The 23,571-nt window shown below is 32.1% G+C and overlaps 1 protein-coding gene across 8 annotated transcripts in view; it reads left to right on the forward strand.

Moving 5' to 3' along the window:
• The window catches only part of Kcnt2 (potassium sodium-activated channel subfamily T member 2), a 335,807-nt gene that overhangs the window by 278,323 nt on the left and 33,913 nt on the right, over positions 1–23,571 (forward strand). For 5 of the 8 annotated variants that reach the window (XM_063239808.1, XM_063239809.1, XM_063239814.1 and 2 more), the window contains 4 exons: positions 6,141–6,242; positions 8,287–8,370; positions 9,477–9,605; positions 16,661–16,681. In XM_063239808.1, the coding sequence (XP_063095878.1) occupies positions 6,141–6,242; positions 8,287–8,370; positions 9,477–9,605; positions 16,661–16,681 (336 nt within the window). The remainder of the gene's footprint in view (positions 1–6,140; positions 6,243–8,286; positions 8,371–9,476; positions 9,606–16,660; positions 16,682–23,571) is intronic. The other 3 variants (XM_063239807.1, XM_063239810.1, XM_063239811.1) reach the window with 1 other exon arrangement.

Here is a 23,571-nt window from a genome sequence, read left to right on the forward strand (position 1 = left end):
ATTTAGGAGAATCGTCTTACCATGAAGACATGGTAGGAGTGAGACTGTAGGAGTAGCTCCTGCAGACGCAGAGTATGTCAGCTTAATTGATGCTTGAGTAAAATGTCTGCAGTTGTGTCTTGCTCTTAAAGTGTCTCTAGCCTTACAGGCCACTATGTGCCTCAACCATGACTAGTGATTCATAGAGGTTCACTTACTATGAATCAGTTTCCATTGCCAGGCAGGAGCCAGGCCTAGGACAGACTCAAAGATAAATATAAAAAGCCAATTAGTTAATTTTAAATCCTGCTCAGAGCCGCTTCATAGTGATCTCCAACACTCTTCCATATCTTTAGTAGCAGTGTGATGGCTTCCTTAATGTCCTAAATCAGTTCAAAATATTTATCTGTCATGGTAATTTTGATTTTGGGAAGAGTCCAAGGTCACGTGTGCCAGATTCTGTGAATAAGGTATATGAGGAAATACCCTAATGTTTTACAAGCTTTCCTTTTACTGAATGGCCCTGGTTAATAACTTTCACTGTACTTTTAAAATCATACCTTCTAAAGTCCCCCATGAAAGCGGACTTCCAAAACTTCTTCAGAAGGTGGCAAGAGTATGTAATAAGTAATTCTGGAGTGTGTGGGTTTCTGTGTGTATGAGGAGGGGATATTTTGATAAGGTTGATGATGATGTGTCTTTTATTGTAATAATTTTAAACATTCACTGTATATTTAACTGAATCCTCATAATAATTGAGAGTTTCTTCATTTTACTGTTTAGAATTTTTCCTAAGCTATGTACGATTATGTAGTATATTAGAAGTATTTTATTTTTTCTTTCAGTTGACACACACTTTAAAGCTACATTATTTATTCACTGTGTTATCATCTGATATAGTTAGTGTTCATGCAGGTTACCTTAAAATAATTTATAATTTACTAAATCCTTCACTAATTGTAAGTGGTTTTTCTTCCAAATTCAGAAATCTTTTGTTTCTGACAGGTCATATAAAATAGGAAAGTGAGTAATATGTAAGAATGAATCTAAAAGTAATCAGATGCTTTCAACTCTGCAAGTTGCTGATGTGACCCATGATTTTCCAAACTGAACACATCAGAAATTTGTATTTTTATATTGTCTTGAAAAGTTAGTAAACGTTAAACAAATGTATGTAGCCAAGTGAAACTCTTTTGTAGTTCAGGTTTGGAATAATCACTGCCAATTTGTAACTTCTAGCCATATGTTGTCTTTTTGCAACACAGAGGCAAATTAAACTGAATTACTAATACTAGTTTTTTGTTATTAGTAATTCTTATTTTTCCATAGGTTTAACCTGCACCAAATGATTTAAAGTAACAATTGGAAAATCAGTCCATCTTTTTTTTTATCAAGCATTTTTCAGAAAAGACTATGGCTATATATTGTTTTCTTATTAGATTGTAGCAGTTGCTTGAAATTGATTTTTAAAGATAACTTTAAAGCCAATAGGCCTTGAAAAACTGTTATAAACATCTTTGGTATTTTTTTTAACTGTAAGAGAAGTAAATAATTAAAAGTCATTAAATCATAAATGCAACATTATTTACACAAGTCGAACAGTATCATTTGATGATTATGTAGGTCCTCAGATTGTGGGAAACGTAATACATATTTTGAAGGAAGAGAAGAACTTGCAGAGTGGCACTGAAAATGGTGCATTCTACAAGATGAGAGTGTTACCCATAGTGAATTGGAGCAAAAGCATGAGGAAAATATTTTCAGGAATTAGCCAGACAATCACCATGCTTTATCAACGGTTGATGGGCAAAAGTTCCAAGAGGTCACCCTGGAAACAAGCACAGGACCTTGCCTTTGGGGCACCCTGAATGCAGAACCTTTGGAATATCTTACGTAGCGAAAAAGGAACTGCAAAAGGTTTTGGTGAGGACACAGAGCAGGTGACATCATCAGACTTTGCATTCATCAAATTGGTGTAGCATCTCTATGTTTGTCTGAAAATGTATACTACACTAGAAGAAAAAATAATAATTAGCCATTTCTTTCAATAAATCTGCCATGAACAAATAAAGGCCTCATCTAGTCCTGGCAAAGTGGCTCTGTTGATTAAAAATAAAGCAGAACTCTGAGCAATCTGACACTGGTGAGACAGATGGCACATTTTATTATTTTTAAATGTATTAAAGTCACAGTATATATTAGGTAGGTGATGATCTGCAACTGCAGTTCAGAAAAGGAATGTGAAATAGAGGTGTATATTCAGAAACATGCCTAAAAGATGTGCTTATTGTACATATAAAGTACAAATTTTTAAAAGAGACAAGAGGGACAATTCACCTCTGGAATTTATCTTACAATTTAAAGGAGACTCTAGAAAAAGACAAGGAAAAAATGAGTAAAGATTTCTAAGTATTGACAGGAAGCAGAAACAGAACTATGTCAAGGAAAGAAATTTCTACAATTAGAATATATTTTTTAGACACCATAGGAAGTTAATAAAGGATGAAAGCTAAGAAGTCACTAGATTTCGTGGTTAACTTGTGATTGGACCCACATGGAAGAATGAAAGAATATAAAAGAATTGTAATTAAGAATGTGGGCAGAGGGGCTGGGGGTTTAGCTCAGCGGCATAAGTGCCTGCCTTGAAAGCAGGCAGTCGTGAGTTCGATCCCTGGTACCGATAAAAATGAAAAAGACAAAAAAAAAAAAAAAAAAAAAGAATGTGGGCAGAGAAACCACTAAATTGTGCCAATAAAGTTCCCAATTTTTTTCACCTCCTACACTGTTCTGTTAGTTGCAGTAATGTTATTATCTCATTCCATATGGTATTGGATGGACACAGATTAGAGGAAACAAAATTACTGCCAGAAACAAGTTTCTTCTTCCAAGAAAGGCATATGTTCATGAGAACAAACCTAACAAAAATATAGGTAAGACCAAGCGATCCCCAGTGCCTGGAATCTTTACATAATGAATTAAATATCTCAGTTTTGTAGGTATTTCAAATAGGCAATTGTTAAGAAAACTGGAACCTCAATTGGATACAGAATTGTATTATGGAGGAAATACATTTTTACAATAGGATTACACCTTAATTCTGTACTAGAAGCAAAACATAGAGATACCTAGTACTTTTGGTGAACCACAACAATCCAAAGAAATACTAGAAACTGGATAACAAGAATATTACAGTCCTTCATATCTCCAAACCTGCATTAAATAAAGTGAGATATCTCCAAACCTGCATTAAATAGAGACAACTGAAGTATTAAATGAAGCATTATTTTTATTTCTTGCCTCTCAATTATGAGTATTAAAAGTTTCAAACTGTTTAATAAATTCATTCATATGCAAACATTTCACTGAACATCTATATGCTAGGAACTGTATATTTCACTGTTGTAAGAGAAAGCAAAAGCATAATCTATAGCACTCAAGTAACTTATCATCTAGCTGACTCAGACACTTCTTAACGTTTTTAAATGAATAAGAAACCATAAATTTCAAAAGCATGAACACAATAATAACAGTTAATTTCCAAGGATAACTGGGGCCTCTTTTAAGGTGGACCCACAGGGAAAATGAAATAATAAAAGGAATTATAATTAAGAGTATGGACATAGAGGCAGTGAGATACAGTGAACACCAGATAGTCCAATAGAAGCTTGGGAGGCCAATTATAGGATGAAAGAAAGCAATACACCTCCTTAAGGTGATTGGTAGTATATGCAAAGAATTAATAATGAAAGAAAATAGTAATTTTAAAGTATTTGCTATGCATAATACTTTTTGATGTTTTATTTTATTTATTACAAACACAAGGGGAAGTAGATGCCAATATGATTGTCTTTACTGTGGAAAAAACTAAAAAACGGGGAGCTTAAATAACTCATTCAATGTCATACAACTAGTAAAAGCAACACTTGAACCAGACTCGTGTATGAGTTTCAGAACCATATCTCCAAACTATTGAGTGCTGTATTCACAGTTTCAGCAGGTGGATATTTCTAGACATTGAAACTCAAATCCAAAGTTTAACTTCCTTTAGAGCAGTAAATGTTCTATTTAATCTCTCAAACTAAAGTATCATGTGAACATAAATAGCTAATAAAAAAGTTTTCAGTATTGAGTATTAAAGTAAAGTTACAGTTCACATCAATGAATTTAGGAAATGTATCTCAGAAATGTTTGTAGAGATAGTCTGACAGAAAGAAATCACTAAGAACCAAGACCACACACCCTGACCAATGAGTTTGTTCAATGTAACTTCAAGCTTATTTAACACAACATTAACACAGCATTTGTGATACAACATCATTTCATGAAGAAATGTTGCTTTTCCACAGAATGTAAAAGCCATGCTTTTATATTCTCTAAGTATGCCCACAAAAGCCTGCTTTTAGGGTAAACTGAGCTGAGGTTAGGTTTTGGAAACAAAAATATTGTCAAGGTGGTACTAAGATTAATTTGGAGCATAAACAAGATGTTTTAGAGTGACGAATCTTGATATTGGAAAATTAACAATGAATTTAAGACTGAAGAAGTACTAAAGCAGTAGCATAGAGGCAAGAGAAAAGATAGTGATGGAATTTGGAAATTTGATGGGTGGGTTGGGGAAGGCGTGATAGATGCTTGATTCAATCATTTCTCATCTTGATTCAATCATTTCTTATCTTGATTTACTATTTAGGAGATTGTTTGGTGTGATGTAAAATGCACTCTAGTGAAACATGAAATGAGATTTGCAGATTGGTATTCAGGTTGATATTCATAATTAGAGTTTGGAAGAAACTTGACAGCTAGCACAGGGACTTAGAGGTCCTAATTAAATGCCAAAAACAAAATGAAAACCAAAAACTAGAGTGAAAAAGTAGAAAGAAGGCTGCCGTGAGAATCACATTATAGTTACTAAATGACGGCTTTTCTTAGGATTTATCCTGCTTAATTTTCCAATCAATTCTTCAGTTATTTGATGCCACCTAAAATACTAAGTGTTCTCTGCTCCTCTCGGCCTCCCTCTGTGGCTGTCTTTGCACACCTGCAATCGCCCCGCTTCACATATACATCGTGACCACTGGCACCTTCTGTAGCTATCTGCTGCTACTACAAATCATTTTTACTCTTGGTCCAAGTATGAACAAATACATGCGTTTTTTAGTTTTACTGGAACTAGATCTAACATTAAAGAAAAAGAAGAAAATCAATAAAAATAAAGAACCAGACAATTCTACTTAGCTAGAAGAAGAAAATAGTGAAGAGGAAAGAAGATCGATCCTTGGCTTACCAGATTGCAAACCAGTTCACAGAGGTCATCCACCAACATGTGTGGAAGAAGAACAGTGACCTAGTAGCCTTGTACAGTGCTGTCTCAATCTTGCTGCTTTCTTATCTGAAAATCTGTGTGGCTTAAAAAGTAAATGGAGAATTAAGACTAAGATAATGGAAGATTGGAGGCGACTGGATGTTGACAGGCTTAGACTGGTCTTCTGGAACTGTCTTGACAGATTACTGCAGACTAGGTGGCTTATAACACGTGTTTATTTCTCACACTGAAGGCTAAGAAACTCCAAATCAAGGTTTGCTCTTGCATATAAGGTGAGGGGCACACTTTGGCTCATTTCTGGCACACCATGGATGGAGTTAAGTATCTGTCAGCTCTACCTCTGTAACCTAATCAAGCCCTCTTCCCAGAAAGTCCACTTTCAAGAATCTCCATCTTTGTGGCTAGGAGATAGTCATAGGAATTTTGGAGTAACACAAGTATGCAAAACCACAGCAGTCTCCTACCTGCCTGTTTTCTCGACCTCACATATGAGAATGTTTAAAAACAAATTTTCTAAGTGTTATAAAACATTATGTGATCTTAATTGTTGTCTGCATTTCATTAAAATATTTTATTGTGTTTCTTATCCTATATCATCTGTTATAAAGAATAAAAAATGTTTAAGTTTTGAAAGTATTAATCGAAACTAGTTTCAATTGAGGAAAGTTGTTGAAAATTAGAAGAATATTTCAAACAATTTTAAATGAAAAAATTACATATGTATACCTCAGGATATATTGAAAATGTCTTTTTGCATACATGTTAAGCAAATATGTCTAGGCAAAAATGCATAAAATAGAGAATGCTCACCAATCTTTTTACCTCAAATTTCTAACAGAAAGAACGAGAGAGAGGTTCTAATTTAGCTTTTATGTTTCGACTGCCTTTCGCTGCTGGAAGAGTGTTTAGCATCAGTATGTTGGACACACTTCTATACCAGGTGGGCGATAGTTATTTTTCTGTTTCTCTCTTTTATTGTCTTTTAGAAATGGTTACTTTTATTTCATTTATATTGTATTTAATAAATAATCCTAGCATTTAAACTGTTGATTTGATTCTGGAAGCAATTCAGTATTTCATGTATATAATAACAAAAATGTTATGAACTATTCTATAAAGACATCATTTAAAAATAATTTTCAGATATTCTTTAGGCATTCATTGGTCTCTATGATGCCTATTGAGACATTGTAATACATTTTGCATATTACTCCAAGAATTTTTCTAGTTTTTAAAAAACAGGTAACAAAACAGGTAAGTTAAAAAAATGAAAAATAACATTCCTCCCAGTATAAATTTTTTTAGACTTGAAATAAGTTTCCAAATCGATATTCAATAAAGTAATAAACTAAAGGCATTTTTTAATCTTCATGATCATTGCATAATTTAGTAAAATATAAAATCTTTTTACAAGAATGAATCATTGTTTTTTCCTGAATGCCACGTTGACACTGCCCTTTTATTTCTCACAAGCATAATCTTTTATTTGTTTCTGTCAATAACTGAAGACCAGTAATATTTCACACTCTCTGATTAAAGTAATTAGACAGTCTGTAAATATTTCCATTAAAATAAAAATGATATTCAGATGGATTTAAATTCTTTTATAACAGTGATCTTAAATTAAACACAACATTTTTTTTTAGCATCTACTCTTTTTCATCATATATTTATACTCTTCACCGTTGCTTGACTGAATAAACTAATCCAAACATAGTTCAAGATTTTCTGTGGGCTTTTAGACTAATTTTGCCAATGATTAAGCCTCTAGCAATGTCAGGAAGCATCTGCTTATGCCACATGAGCACCAGACCAAACACAACAGAGGAGAATAAGCACTCCCATTTTCCCTAAAGTTTGCAGGCACATTATCTGGGTATTCCAGGAGGAAGCGCTCCCACCCCAAACATCACTAACACACATACATGCTTCTAGTATCTTAAAGTCAGAAAACTGTTTTGTAGAATTGGGAAGATTTACTTCCTTTTCATTTCCCCCTCATATGTCATATTATAAAATAGGGATATGCTAATTTAGTTGGTTTTTAAGCTTCTACAGATATAGTAAGTTAGAACTATGGCTTTTAAAGTTTTTGGATAATTAATAGAATAAGCATTACATTTTCCATTCCAATCTAAAACATACTTGCATGTTTGCATGTACAAATATATAAATGAAAAAGAAAAAAAATCAATATAAAATGCTTATAATCTTCCATATTATATGTTAGTGAAGCATATTTGGTTTCATTTAAAAATTTGCTGATCACAACTTATAATTTCATTATATGGCTTGTTTAAAAGACATTTAAATAGAGAATTTAAGATTTGGTAAGATCTAGAAGATAATTTCTGCTTAGGAGGTTGTTTGAAAGATAATTAATGGCTCTTGTACTATTGGGAATTATTTTACTTCATACTTGTAGTGATTTCATATTGATAAAATAGTCTGTGTCTATTATAAAGACTTGGCTGTCATTTTCAAATTTTCCAGTAGGTAAGATAGACTATCATGTCAGGTCAGTGTGGTGATTTAAATTTAAAAGGCTTCATGTTTGCATACAGTGATTTGGAAAAAAATATATTTGTAATAATTAATAGTAAAAATAGTTTAGTTGTTTACTACCATAGAATTTAATCTCAAGAAAAAATTTCTTCACAAAGTTAATTTGATTCTTTTATAATTCCCATTTCACTTTGTAGTTTTTGTTATTAAAATATTTTAAGTGTTTTTATCATGGTTAAGGTACATGTAAAATTGAAGTATTTTGAGATATTTCTGAGTAACCATTATTTCCTAGATTTCCTTACAAACAGCTTAACTACACATGTTTAAAATATTGACAGGATAGACTTTTATTGTCCTTCTTGTGGGAGCTTAATAATGTGTTTCTAAAAATAATCTTTTAAAAGTACTTAGATGTTCACATTCGTGACTATTCAATTTCATATATATGACAAATCCATATTGCACTTATATTGCAGTCATTTGTGAAGGATTATATGATTTCTATCACCAGACTTCTGTTGGGACTGGACACAATACCAGGATCGGGGTTTCTTTGTTCTGTAAGTTAATAATTTCTGAGTAGAAGATTGCTCTGATAGGGTGCTAAAAATTTATCTCCCATGTGTTTTGGTTGATGCTTCTATAATCACATATTGCTTTTCTCAGTGTTTATCTAACTAGCTACATCTGAGATTTTGTAATTGTTGAATAAGTTTTCAAGAAAAATATACTATTTTAATCAATAATCATAGCAAATGACCATTTTTTACAAAATTCAGAGCAAGCGTTCTCTTTTTCCACTTAACAACTTGAGGCTGACAGATTCAGAGTTAGGATAACATACTGCCTAGACAAACATTGTTCATAGAGTTTAATCACTTTGATTTTTGTTTTTCTGAGATGTAGTACTGCTATGTGTCCCCGGTTGGCCTTTAACTCCTGGGCTTGAGAGTCTTTGCTGACTCAGCATCTCAAGTTACTGGCGCTAGGCATGTGCCACCATACACAATTTAACTCCTTTTTTCTACAAGCATACACTATATCCAGATGTACTGGATGATTTGCTAACAGATATACAAAGAACAATGAATTCTAATTGCCTTCGTTCATTCTGTTATACATTTCTTTCAATATGAATGTTATTAGAAAATAAGGTAAAACATTTTTTTGTGTATTGGATTGTCTTTTTTTTTTCTCTCTTTTTTAAAAAACTTTTTTATTGGTACCAAGGATCAAACTCAGGACCGCCTGCTTGCAAGGCAGGTGCTTATGCCGCTGAGCTAAATCCCCAGCCCCAATGGATTGTCTTTTGTGGTCTTTATTGCTTAGCAATACCACAGTGCCCTTTAGGTACAAGTAGAAGCTTCTGTTATTGCATTTATAAATGTCTCCATGTGTTTTAGAATACCTTCCTATTAATGACTTTTGTCCTTTTATTTACTGATTTGGACTAATGTAATTTCATGTTGTCCAAAACTAAATATTTACATGTGTTAAACATTGGTGAACTCCAAGTATAATTTGAGGTAAAATACAATAATATGTGCATAAGCAGTTATTCTTGAAATTCTAAATTATTAGTAAATTCTGCCTTTAAGTAGTAAAAAATAACCATTGTTTTTATTTCTTAAACGTTTGTAGTGCAGATAATCCTTCTATATTACAGATGAAAATCACTGAGGATGACTTATGGATCAGAACATATGCCAGACTTTATCAGAAGTTGTGTTCTTCTACTGGAGATGTTCCCATTGGAATCTACAGAACTGAGTCTCAGAAACTTACTACATCTGAGGTATGGAAATATTGATGTGCTCATATTTTGGAATTTCCTCTGATGAACTTGGAAACTGATTTCTGGAAGATGCTATAGGAAGAGAATATAGTGCTATCTAAATACACAGTGTTAATTTTCAAAAACTGAAAGCTTCTCAACTGTCCATTAAACTGTGTCAAAACTTCACAAAATATTATTGGTTATAGGTTTACATAGTTAATGGACATTGGTCTCTGGAAGCTTTTAATAGATTTAGGCTTAGCCATTTTTAGAATCTTGTCAATCATCAAATGAATTCTAAATAATCTTGAGGTTCTGCCGTATAAAACAATTCTCAAAGCAATTTGGACTTCTAATTCATTCTCCCATTATATTGTGTATTTGTAAGCAATCAAAACAAGAGTTATTCATTGTTAAATTCATAATTCTCAAGCTCTTCACTGACAACTCTAAATCAAAAAGAAAATGGTAGAGAAGTGTCCAGCCTTCCAGAGGAACCCTCATTAATTTTAATGGAAAATTAGAGCCTATGAATATGGAAGAGAGAATTTGGGATAATAGCAGTTAACTCATGTCCAAGTTTTGCTTTGGTTACATCGTGTGTTCAACATAGTCTTTATGTATGATATCACCTTTGAAATTAGGTTCTTTTATGAAATAAAATTTTAGATAGATATACTATGTTATCAAAATTTATAATGTCATTTTCTCTAAATGATGGTTTATGTTTTTAAGATATTTTCTTCTTAAGATGCCACATTTATTATGAATAACAAAGAAATTTTGTTTAACCACTACATCATTATGACAAAATCACGTGAACTGTGAAGCTTAAGTTTGTTGTGTATTTCAGGAGGCCTTATAATTATTTCACCATTTCATGATAAAATTCTATGAATTAATCTATAGAAAAAAGAGCTTTACAGTAAAGTTAATGCGATAGATTTTGGCTTCCCTGTGAAAATTAGTAATTTAACATTTATACAGGTAGCTGTTGTGGCCAGCAGGGAATATTTTAATTTTTCTGAGGAGTTTTTTGGTGGTTTCATTGCAGCTTCTGAGATGGTAAGCAGAGCTTTGATGCTATTTCTCTTGCTGAGTTCAAGTTTTTCTTTGGGCATGATCCCTATGGTTTATACTACAAATGGCAATCTTATCAGAGAAAATCCGAAGGGAATGACCTGATAATTAATATGTAAGATGGTTTGGCAGATATGTCTGCATTTTTAAGAATATTGGATTCCACCATTATTTAATCATAAGTTAAGAGAAGATAAAAGCATTTACAGCTAAGCAATTAAGCATTATTGATCTATTGTGTTTTCTATAAGAAAATTATATGAACTCAGTGGCTTAGAAAGAATAAAAATTTAGTTCTTAGAGTTTTAGGGGCTGGAAAGTACAAGATGAACTGGTGAGATCTGCTGATTCTTAGGTCAGCCTATCACTGAATTTTCACATGACAGAAGGAACCAGACAGGGGTCTTTTTCTAGGATGACCTCTTGACCTAATGACCCTCTCAAAGCCCCACCTCCGGATACCATTACAATATGGATTGAACATATAATTTTTTCATCATTGATTGGGGGCATAGACTTTCAGTTTATATTAACTACGTTTTATTTGTCAATGGTGAGCACAGAAATTTCAATACAGAATTTTCTTGTATTCTCATATATAGTTTTAATGAATTGAATATAGTAAAATCTGCCCATGTTCAAGTCAATGTTCATGTCAATAGTTTAATATTATTAAAATATTGTATTATGTTTATGGAAACTATAGACATCAGGAGAATGATAGTTGAATATCTACATTGTTATCACGGAGTATTTAACTTTACATTTAAATTAAAACTTTGGTCCTCTGCTTATTATGATGAAGATATCCCAAATAAAATGACCATAAATTCCCAAACCACAAGCATATAAAAACAAAACAAACAAACAAACAAAAATCAAAGTGAAAGCAAACAGAAAAAACACATATAACTCAGAAATTGAAAGGAAACTAACTTAAATATAATACTTTCTAATTTTTTGTATTTTATTCATCATTTGACAACATAATTTTAAAATTTTATGTTTAGCTATTTAAAAAAAAACAAGTAACAAATAAAGATGAAAATGTAAGACTTCAAACATTTTACCAGCAAAATATAAAGGCAGGGAAATTAATGTAACTCTACGTTCAAAATTCACTGACTGCTACAGGTTAGCCTGAATTCTAATTTTATGTACAGGGCAAACAAAACAAAAATAACAATCTGCTGAATTATATAGTAACTGTTTTCTAATACATAGAAGAATATAAGTGTGTCCTGTAAGACATTTGTTCTTCCTGGTCATTTATTAAATGACAAATATATGAGATTTTTAGCTCTGATGAACAGCATCAGCCATCAATCCTAGTTTCACAAGATGCAGAAGTATCATAAATAATTCCTTAGATAAATATTATATTTTTAAAATAGAAAAAAGAAATATACACAACAGAAAAAGAGAACATCAATAAAATCTTAATCCAATAAAGATGCTGACTTTTGTTTGAAGATAAAATATTCTATTCTTTCAGAGTGAGAACTAAATATCCTACCATCTTTCTTAAATACAGGTGGTTCAAAAAAAAATCCAGTTTTGAAATTCAAATAGCATACCACTTCCTCAATGCCAGTTTTATTTTACTTGTATTAAAAACAAATACCAGAATTTAGGTGGCAAAAACTTCATTCCATAATTAGAATTGGTGAGTCAGATATAGTTTTGCTTAGGTATCTATCTGATTCTTTTTGTCCTGCATAGTTTAAAAGCTGTCTAATGTCTCTTTAAATTTTGAGAGTTAATTCCAAAATGGTAACCAACTGGGAGACATTGGAAACAGCTGACAGATATAACTACAACACTGACTATATTCTGCACAACAAGATACATTCTGTACATTTTACCCTTCTGCAGGAAATTAGAAGTCTTTCCTAAAAATTCTACCCAAACCAAGAAGAAAGACCTAAAAATAATCTGCAAGACTATTAAAAGCCCCAAGCCTCTAATTTTCTAACCCAGTCTGTCTAGTACATAGTCTAATATATAAAAAGCACATAAGTTCATCTGTTAAATATTTGTTTTTCCTAGTCATTTATTGAAATGAGTTTTTAGAATCCATCAACCTCCTATTTTCTTATCCTCATAAATCCATAACAAAGATCTGTCTCATGACCCTCAATTTATTAGTTCCTTATCTTACGGAACTATATGAAAACAATTGAAACTTTCCTACTATCTCAGGAAATCTTTGATATGAAATATATGATTCCCAAATAAAGAATTGAGAAGAAAAAGTATTTATAAGAAACATAATTGCTGGGGGAAAGAAAATTTTAAAACACATCCACATGAACTCCTAGGTCTTTTCCTTCTTTTCCTCAAAAAGGTGAATATATATATATATATATATATATATATATATATATTTGCTAGTAATAGTTTGAAGTTGGAAACACCCTGATGTCCTTTAATTTGTGAGCTGATGGACAAAGTTGTGTGACTGTATTTATAAAGGAATGCTGCTCATCAACAGAAATCCACTGCTTATATGTGCTGGAACATGGATGAACCTAAAAATTTTATACCAAAGGACACAATAGACCACATATTATTTGATTTAATTCAGAAAGAGCAACTATATAGAGATCAATGGCAAATTGGTGATTGTGTAAGGAAGAGGCAGTTGGGGAAATGGAGATTAACTTTTAATGGCTATGTGAACACTATCCAGATGAACAGAATAGTCTCAAATTGATTTACATTTGTGGTTTGCATGATTTGTTATGTTGACTAAAATAATCTCTAATTTAACCCTTGGAATTGATGAAGTATACAATATGTCAAATATATTTCAGTTAGGTTATATAATAAAAATCATAATTAATATTGTTAATTGTATTAAATAGTACAAGAATGAAAATTAGCAGGGAAATGTAGTAGGTAGAAAACCTAATATTAAAAAGTATAATAGCAGAAGTGAAAAAGCTTACTACATAAAGCTGAGAAAATTACAAATTAAGTAAAGTAAGAACTCAAAACATAGAAAATAGAGTCGTATAACACACTTAGAGGATCTAAAATCTCAGTCTTAACATCTCCAGCAAGAGGAAATGAGATGAAATTGAAGAAACAATCACCGTCATAATTCCAGAATAGTTTCTGTCTTAAATACTTTCATGTAACTGAGACGAAATACTTGATGGATTCTAAACCCACAAGTTAAAGGAGGAGAGGTTTATTTTGGCTCAAGATCCTAGAGATTTCAGTCCAGTCATCTGGCTCCAAGGAAGGAAAACATGACAGAGAGGAAGCCACGCAGGTTCTGGGGCAGAGGAAGGAGAAGAAGTGAAGGGAGGAGCAAAAGAGGGGAGATTAAACCCCCTTCCAGGCTATGTCCCCAAGGACCCACCTTTCAGTAGAAGGGCACCTGTAAACTCTACAATCCATCACTTTCCACAAGCTCTAGCTCTCATCTAATCAGGCTTTGGGTGGACATGCTGCTATCAACCAAAACTGCTTGCAAATGGTTGCACTGCTAACCTCTAACAGTGTAACAGTGGATTAACATAGACTCATATAAGAGCACAGCATCATAAAATTTCAGAGCATCGAAGGAAAGGCGAAGATCTTAAAAGCCTCCAGAGAAATGAGACTGGAGACTGGAGACAGGTCAGATTCAAAATTACCATGTGAGCATTACAACTGCACTACTACTGTCAGCCAAAAGAAAATAGAGAAATACACTCCAAATTCAAACGGGTTAGGACAAGTTAGGATTTTAAAAAGATTCCACACTCAACCAAAGCTATCGAAGTTATTTAAGAGTAGAAGAAATCATACAGTAAATATGAATAGTCTCCAGCATAGTTGACGGATAGCACAAAGAAAATTCACCAGACACACACTGAATAGAGCAGAGTGAATGCAGTGTGTGGAAAGCAGGGGCCAGAGACAGCTCTTCCTAACAGTCATATATGAGCATGCTACAACTTCTACCACTTTCTGTATGTTTCCTTGTAAAGAATTTTGTAAAACATTAGATTCTCCTGATTTAAAAAACAAGTACAGAAATCATGAGGACTCAGTTTCCAACTTGGGAACAAAATCTGTAGAACTGTACTTTCTCCCACAGATCTTTATCACAGTTCTTAAATACAAAAATAAAAGATGACTTTTAGCTCATTTGGTATTAAAATTTGATCTGAGCTGTTATGAGATAATATATCTTTATATATTCAATTTTGAAAGAACCTTTACAATTGCTATTGCAGCAGCATTAACATTTTTATTCTAAAATACCACCTAGTCCACCCAGGAGGTGTTACCTACAATGTGGTATGAGATGTAATGTTATCTTTTTAAAATCAGAAAAATTTTAAATGAATCAACATGTAAACTTTTTTATAAGAAAAAGTAAATTTTCATTCACCTCTGTTTTCCAGTATACTGAAGATTTCATTTGCTTGAAGTATGTTATAATCCATGAAAACTTTACTAGAAAAGAGAAACTACTTTTCATTTTAAAGCGTATTAAACTACTAACATTCTTATAATGGAATATATTATTCTGATTATTAGTCACCTTTGTTGTCAGTGAGTACTGGAGTTTTAAAAAATCTACGTAGTGGAATAATGACTGATTTTACCATCTCGCCATCATTAGCTTTCTGCCATAAAAAATGAAAGTGACATTTTAGACATAGTATTTAAATAATTGCTTGCATTTACAAAATCTTTTTTTAAACTTTATTTTAAAGAAATTAAGACAAAAGAGGACAGAACAAAGCAGATCAGAACAGAACAATGTAAGCAATGCCGAACTTCAAAACAAGACAACCAGACATTAACAGTAGCTACCATAATCTCTTTTTTTTAAATAGTTGAGCATACCTTCACATACAACAGTATCAAACATAACAACGTAGTATAAAACCATTCAAGAGAATCAAAGTATTACAGGCATTCAAAACCAAATAACTGAAAATGAACAATGGCTAGAATTTTATCTCATTTTCAAAAAAATTGTTGATAACTATCACACAAATTAAAATCCAGTAAGACACAACATGATAGAACCAATGGAAACAGAAGAACAAAAGCATGTAGGACTTCAAAGCAAGATGATATTAAATCAGCCATGGCTGCCATAATGTCCTGTTTTCTTCAAAATAGCTGTTCATATTACAAAATCTTTTTAATAAATCTTTTTGAATAAGGATTAAGATAGAATAATTTTAAAAATTCTAGCTACCTATTCTCTGCTGTTATTCTTACAAATAGTTAATAGTATTGGGAATTGTAGACTAAATTGTTCCAACTTGCTCCAAATCAAAAGGTTATTATGCACTTCATATATTTTTAGGGATAGTTATATTCAGTTTTTCTACATATTTTAGTGGCCCTAGATAATGAATTAGACTTCAGTTACATTACACCATTATAATTGAACATTTTATTTATTCCCACTTTAAAATTATTGTATTATTTATTAGAACTATGGGATGAGACACCATGATTTTTACAATGCCTAAATACTGTAATATTGTAAGTTTATTGGAAAACTCAACTTTAAGATGCTGTAACAATTAATAAAACTCATAATACTTCTTTCAACTTAATTAAATTTATATGTAGGCAAAAACATCACTTAATATAATATCTGAAATTAAAAATACTAGTAGAAATATTAATACCAGTAATTATTGAATGTAGACAATTACGTTAAATTTTTATGAATCTGACAACTTCATAAGGTATCATTTATTTTATTATCTTCTACTATCATTACTTTTTCTAGCCAACCTAGAAAAGTAATTTTCATGAAAAACTGAAAAATGTTGGTAAACATTGAATCTAATAGCTTTTACCCAATTTTGTTAAAATCTCAGGAACAAATACACAAGTTAGATTAAAAGTGTTAACGTGGTACATGTTGAATTTTGTCCTTGTTGCTGATTGTCTGTTGTATGTATTGTTCAGTCATTGTTTAAATGGTATTTTGTGTGTTTCTTCTTCCCTTCCTTTTGTGTCAGTCTCGAGAAATAGCATCACAAGTAAGTACTTTCTGTTTGTCTCCCTTATTTCAACTGATGTATTTTTGGAAATTAAAACTACTAAAAGAACATAATAGTTATTACTGAGCTTAGTGTTCATATTTTAAAAAGAAATTTAATGGAATAAATTATGCTGAATTGCATGTGCAAGCTTTCAAGTTAGTGTATTTATATTTCTGAAAATGATTACAAATTAATGTTATCATTTGCCTTCAAATCATGTTTATGTGTTAACCTAATTTGGAGTCTTTTTCAGGTTATTAATATGTGAAACATAAATTCTTTAATAAATATAAAGTAATGACAGGGCAGGTTTAAAATTTAAAACTTCAGTCATTCAACTTATTAAATTCATTATTGGTGTAGATATGGTTGTGCGATATAAATAACATATATCCAGCTTTGAAAATTTCAGAGCTATATAAACTGAATTTAAAAAATAATTAATACTGGGTCAGGGATATAGCTCAGCAGCATAAATACCTTCCTGGCAAGTGTAAGGTCCTGATTTCAATTCTAATACAAAACAAAACAAAATAGAATAATTTATAAGAAGTAATTAATGCTTCTAAAATATGAATACCAAAAATTGAAATCATGTTAGCCATTTTGCCTGATACATGCTAATGCAAAGATTAAATTTTAAGGAGACTCATATTAATACTTTTGTCCTAATTAGAGTTAATAATAAGATATTTCAAGAAATGATTTTGGTTTTTGAAGAGGCTTAAAATTAGTTTTCTTTTGTCTTTTAAATGCTTGAGTTTAAATACATTCTTCACTGACTGAACTACAAAATACACATACTCTATGTACAGGTGAGACATACAAGCCTGTAGACTCCAGATTGATATATTTCAGTGGCTGTTTTGTCTTACTGAAGTGTATTAAGAATAGTCTCAAGAATATTCAAGTAGTAAGAGAACATCCATGCACTCTGAACAAATTTTAAGCACATAAAGCATGTTTATTATCTGTAGTCATCAGGTGGTAATTAGATCTCCAGAACTGATTCATCTTATAAACTAAAGTACACCTTTGACCAACATTTCCCTTCTCCCTCCATCTCTTGACTCCTACAAAGTACTCTTCTAATCTGAGTTCAAATTTTTCAAGAATTTGTACTTAAAGTAAAAAACGGCATGATTCAATCGGGATGACATTATGTCAGGTGAAATAAAGCAAACACAGACAGTAAATATTACTATTTTTAAAAGAGCGAACTAAGACTGGGATCAAAATGTAGGATCTAGATTTAGAATTGATTGCTGCTTAATACCATTGTATCCTGTTTCTAGTCCCTAGACTTCTCCTCTAGGATCTGGCAACCCTCTTCTCTATAACCATACCTCACTTCAGTAAAAATTTATTTAAATTGTATAGTTAATAGATTAAGTTTTGTGGCATGTACCTGGTATAGAGATGGAAGTTCTTTTGAATATTATTCTGATAGCCTTGTGCTGAATAGTTTGAAGAAATAAAATACAGGTCTTTGTCACTTGCAAAGATGTCTGGAAATTTGAAGGTTATAAAGAATGTTTTCTTGAGTCTTGTACTGTGGTTTTAATATGTAAGGAGACATACGTGAACTTAGTTATACATGGCAGGGATTTACAGGGTAACTCACCTCATGAGGGCAGTCTGTTTGCTGACACTAGCTGGGCCAGATATCCAGACAATATAAAAATAGCTCCAAAGCCTGCAAAATATGCAAATGAAGCCTATTTTTATCCAGGGTATCTTGGGATAAATGATTCTCTGATGTTTGACCAGTTTGTAATGACTATGTAGTCCTTCATTAGGGATGTCTACTTTAGGGCTAAAGAAAAGTAGTCAAAATGGGCATCTATCCTTGACCATGAATGCATGTTTACAAAAGCTGTGTTTATGTTGTTTTGCTCTTTTGCTGCACATTACCTAAGAACACCTACTGACTTCCTCTTTGGATTTCAACAATTTCTTGCATGTTAGTGGGTACAATTTTTTGTTTTGAACTCAAGCTCTTCTAAACACTTAACATGAAGTACAGGTCCCTGATCTTTATTTACAGGTCCTATCTTTCTTTCATCTGTCAGAAACACAAATGTCTTTTGAATAATACTAAGCACCATATATGCTCATTTAAGAGTCTGGAATGCACCAGTAAATAAAAGATTTCTTAGAAAGCTGACAGGAAGTCTTTATTCCTATTCTTAGATTTCACAATTTCTGGGTGAATTTATGTCAAAATTTTCCTAAGTATCTTGCATAGAGCTATCAGATTGATGATCATTTTCCTTCTTTACTTACATGATGAAGAATCTTTAGTAATGTTCAAAGTGTACTTCTTCAGAATTCTTAATATATTTTAAGCTATTCTACGCCCTAGTTATTCTTTACCAATGGCTTGTATTACTATTCCAGGCACAATTCATTTACCAAATAAGATGGTTATTGTGACTAGTGAGTACTGCTTTTGAGACCAGATGCTCTGGGTTGAAATCCTTGCTCCTTGTCTTACTGTCAGTGTATGAATTCGACAATGTTCAACATATAGCAGAGTGAAGACCAAATAGCGGGCACATTATCAATTCCCAAATTTAAAAAAAGGGAAAAATGCATGAGTTTTTCAGTTAAAGGCAAGTAATTCTGTGACAAAATTCATAGAGTTATGGTGCTCTTCTTTGATTGTGTTTCACTATTGCATCATTTCTGGCCTGATCAGGCTGCCTCTGAAATGTTTATGCTGATGCACCTGAATTTATAAAGTCAGTATTCTTAGTTTAGAGAAATATCTTGTGACTCATTGGTCAATCAGAGTTTATGTGTGATTTTTTCCATACTTAATTTCACAAAATTTGCTTTTGCAAATGTTTTTCTTTCCTTACTTTATAATTACGTTTTCTAATATTTTCCAGACATACTAATTTTTAATTGTTTTCATTTCTAATGCCAGGAATGAATTTCTTACTATTGTTATTTATTTTAGCTTAATAAGAATCTCAATGGTACAATGATTAACAAGAAATAATTTAAAAGCACCCAATTTATATGTATTTGACTTAACTATGTGTTCATGGATCTATACTAAAAACTTCCAGGATATTATTAGTCTCATAGATATTAGAAAGGAAAAGAAATCTATACTGAGATCTATTTGATAACGGCTATTATCCATTCCATCCCATGAAAAATACTTCTTCCATGATATCTCCATGATAATTCTGCTCTATATTTCTAACTCTTTTTTGTTTACTGCTTCTAAACTGAGGATATTAGATGTAAAAGTTGAGATTAAGTACTTACTTCAAAACTATGTATATTTATTATTCACGATTTATACAATATGGCTTTCCCAGCAGCTTAATACTTACTAAATTCAGTCACAGGCATCCTTCTCAACATGGAATCATCCTTTTCACTCCACTTAAGCCTATATAAACTCTATATACTATTTTATTTGTACTGACTTTGTCAGTAACTGTGGCATTTAACTATGTTTACTCAGTACTTATGTAAATGTTTATGGGAATATGCTTTGTATTTCCTCATATATTATAAGATTAAACGTGAGTAATATATGCATAGCATGGTTAGTTGTGTTACTAAACTGATATTTGAAAATATAAGCAGCATAGAGTTTAGAGTAGAAAACCTGTGATCATTCCCCAGAAGCCATACACGTGGCAGATCCAAAATTTGGTTCTCTTTGTGAGCCGAGTGATACCATCTATGTACCAAGAAGGCTTAATTAATCTTTTTGGAGTGAACATGCCCAGAAGTGGTTTCGGAGAACAGGAAAAGTCAACAGGCTTGTCCTTTATTATTAGGTTTCACATGCACAGGGTTTAGGTAAGTTTTTATATTCACGGGGAATGAAATGGGTAATTTTTCACATTCACAGGGAAAGAAATAAGCTCCTGGAGTATCTCATTAAACTCTCCATGGATAGGTAGAAGGAATTTGAACACTGTCAACTACCAAACATCAAAATTGGTGCCAAAATTTGTTACAGTTATCTTCTAATGTTTGGCAACTTAACCATACCTCACTTCAGTAAAAATTTATTTAAATTGTATAGTTAATAGATTAAGTTTTGTGGCATGTACCTGGTATAGAGATGGAAGTTCTTTTGAATATTATTCTGATAGCCTTGTGCTGAATAGTTTGAAGAAATAAAATACAGGTCTTTGTCACTTGCAAAGATGTCTGGAAATTTGAAGGTTATAAAGAATGTTTTCTTGAGTCTTGTACTGTGGTTTTAATATGTAAGGAGACATACGTGAACTTAGTTATACATGGCAGGGATTTACAGGGTAACTCACCTCATGAGGGCAGTCTGTTTGCTGACACTAGCTGGGCCAGATATCCAGACAATATAAAAATAGCTCCAAAGCCTGCAAAATATGCAAATGAAGCCTATTTTTATCCAGGGTATCTTGGGATAAATGATTCTCTGATGTTTGACCAGTTTGTAATGACTATGTAGTCCTTCATTAGGGATGTCTACTTTAGGGCTAAAGAAAAGTAGCAATTCTCCTACATATTCCACCCAACTCAGTAGTCATACTGTCTTCCATACTGTTCACTTGATTGATCATGAGGCTCCCCAGGTATCCAAGGAATTAGCCTGACTGTTACATCAATGCAGTATCCAACAAGGAGCCCTCCAGCATCAAAGAGTCAGTTTTGTGTTCATTTTATCAAGGTGGTCCTGCCAAACTTGCACGGTCTTGCTTTTATGATCTAAAACATGACGGGTCAGTAAGTTTATACAAATAGAATCATCCTTAAAAGATTTTACTATAGCCAAATGTCTTTCTGTTTATTCTATTTTTTTAAACTGACTGTCAGTACCCAAGATTCGATTTTAATTTAATTTTCACTGAATGAGAATATCCATAGAACAATGAATTCTATGACAATAAGAAATTTAGACTAGTCATTTTTTATATAAACAAGATGAGGCATATCTATTGGTCATTTATATTTGAAAAACACTTCCTCGCTGAATTATACACAGTATTTTAATTTTAGTGTAATCTCAAACTTAAAGTACTTTCTTTAAAGTTGGTGAGGGTCTCCAATCAGTACTGACATTTGAACCTCAACTGTATGCGGGGTTCTGAAGGTTTGATGAGCAGTACACATCAGGAGACAATAAAGTCAGTTACTGTCATAAGTTCACTTAAATTGTGTACATTCAACTCCTTTTTATCATTTTATCTTATAAGTTCTTTGAGCAAGTTGAGAACTTTCAAGTTTGATAACAACCCTCCACGTTTCTGTTTCCTTTTGTGAATTCTTTGTGTTGTTCCGTCTGTGCTGTAGTTATTATTTTCTATTTGCTGCTGTGTGCATTTTGAGGCGTCGTCTGTGTGCATATGTGTATAAGCCTGACCTACTAGAGAGTCTCAAATCAGTATCATCAGAATCATATGCCTTTGTGATAGCAGTGGGTGCTTTGTCAGGTTTAAGTACTCTATGCATAAATTAAGTCTAAATTAACACCTTCAATTTTAAAGTTATAGAAATGACATGGTGAATTAATGAAGGCTACATTTTCCATAAATAAAATTCTTTCCTATAGAAATTAGGTGGAACTGAAAGGTATCTGAGACATCATAGAGAGGAAATGCATTTTTTATATAATTAGGTTTATTGATACATTTTAGATATACATAATGATCATATTCATCCTAGGACATTTGTACCTGTACCTGAAGCATTTTTGATTTCTCTATTTTTCCCAATTCCTTCTCCTCCCTTCAACCTATCCTCCCCTCCCTATTTATAAAACATTGTTTCCATTTTATCCTTTTAAAAAATCTTTTTTCCTTTCCCTTTCTTCCTTTCCCTGCGCCCAACCATAGTTCTTCTTTCCTCTTGAACAACTTCTTACCATTTTAAAATATCAATTGTACGTTTTGGCACTTATTTACTTTTTCAGCTTTTCACACCAGAGAGACAATGTGGTATTAACACATGTGAGTCCAGTTTATTTCACTTAAGAGTATATTCTCTAGTTGCATTCATTTACCTAGAAATGCCTCAAATGTATCCTTCTTTGTAACTGAGTAATACCCATTACATATATTAAAACACACACACACATATTTTTTGTCTCCTCAGTTGATACGCTTTAGGGTTGATTTCATTATTATAAAATGTGCTTCTATAAATATGGGTGCACATATATCACTGTGGTATTTTTAATTCTTCTGGGAGGATACTCAGAAGGGGAATAGCTGAGTCAAATGAGACCTCTAATTCTAGTTTTTTGCAGAATCTCCATACTGATTTTCACAATAACTGCACCAGTCTACACTCTCATCAACAGTGGAGAAGGTTCCTTTGCCCTGTATTTCCACCAGCATTTGTTATCTTTAGTCTAAGGGACACCTGTTTATAATTTTCCTACCCTGTGGGTTGTCTTGTCACTCTGTTGGTAGTTTCTTTTGTTGTACAAAAGATTTTTAGTAGGATGAGATCCCAGTTATTAATTCTTTGTATTATTTTCCTGAAGAACTGACACCTACTAGGGAAACCTCAACGCTATAGATAAAGCTACCTACTTTAATGAATTGGCAGACACAAACACAGAAAAAAATATAATAAAAATAGGCAATATATTTTAATGTAACTTGATGTTTTCTATTTTGGCTTAGATTATAGCCCAAATATATCAGACTGAGCTTTTGGAAATTGATGAAATATATTTTGTTAAGTTTTTACAATAACAATTTATAGTGCACAAAGAGCTTTTGGAAATTGGGGAAATATATTTTGGTTAAATTTTTACAATAACAATTTCTAGTTCACAAAGAGTCAGTACTCATGATACATGTACTTTTAAATTTAGATAATCTGTCCAATATTCTTTTTTATTTTTATTACTGTAATATGTATTT

This window comes from Cavia porcellus, unplaced genomic scaffold, assembly GCF_034190915.1.
Source record: "Cavia porcellus strain 051 isolate PalLab524CR breed Dunkin Hartley unplaced genomic scaffold, mCavPor4.1 scaffold_29, whole genome shotgun sequence".
NCBI classification, from domain to species: domain Eukaryota; kingdom Metazoa; phylum Chordata; class Mammalia; order Rodentia; family Caviidae; genus Cavia; species Cavia porcellus.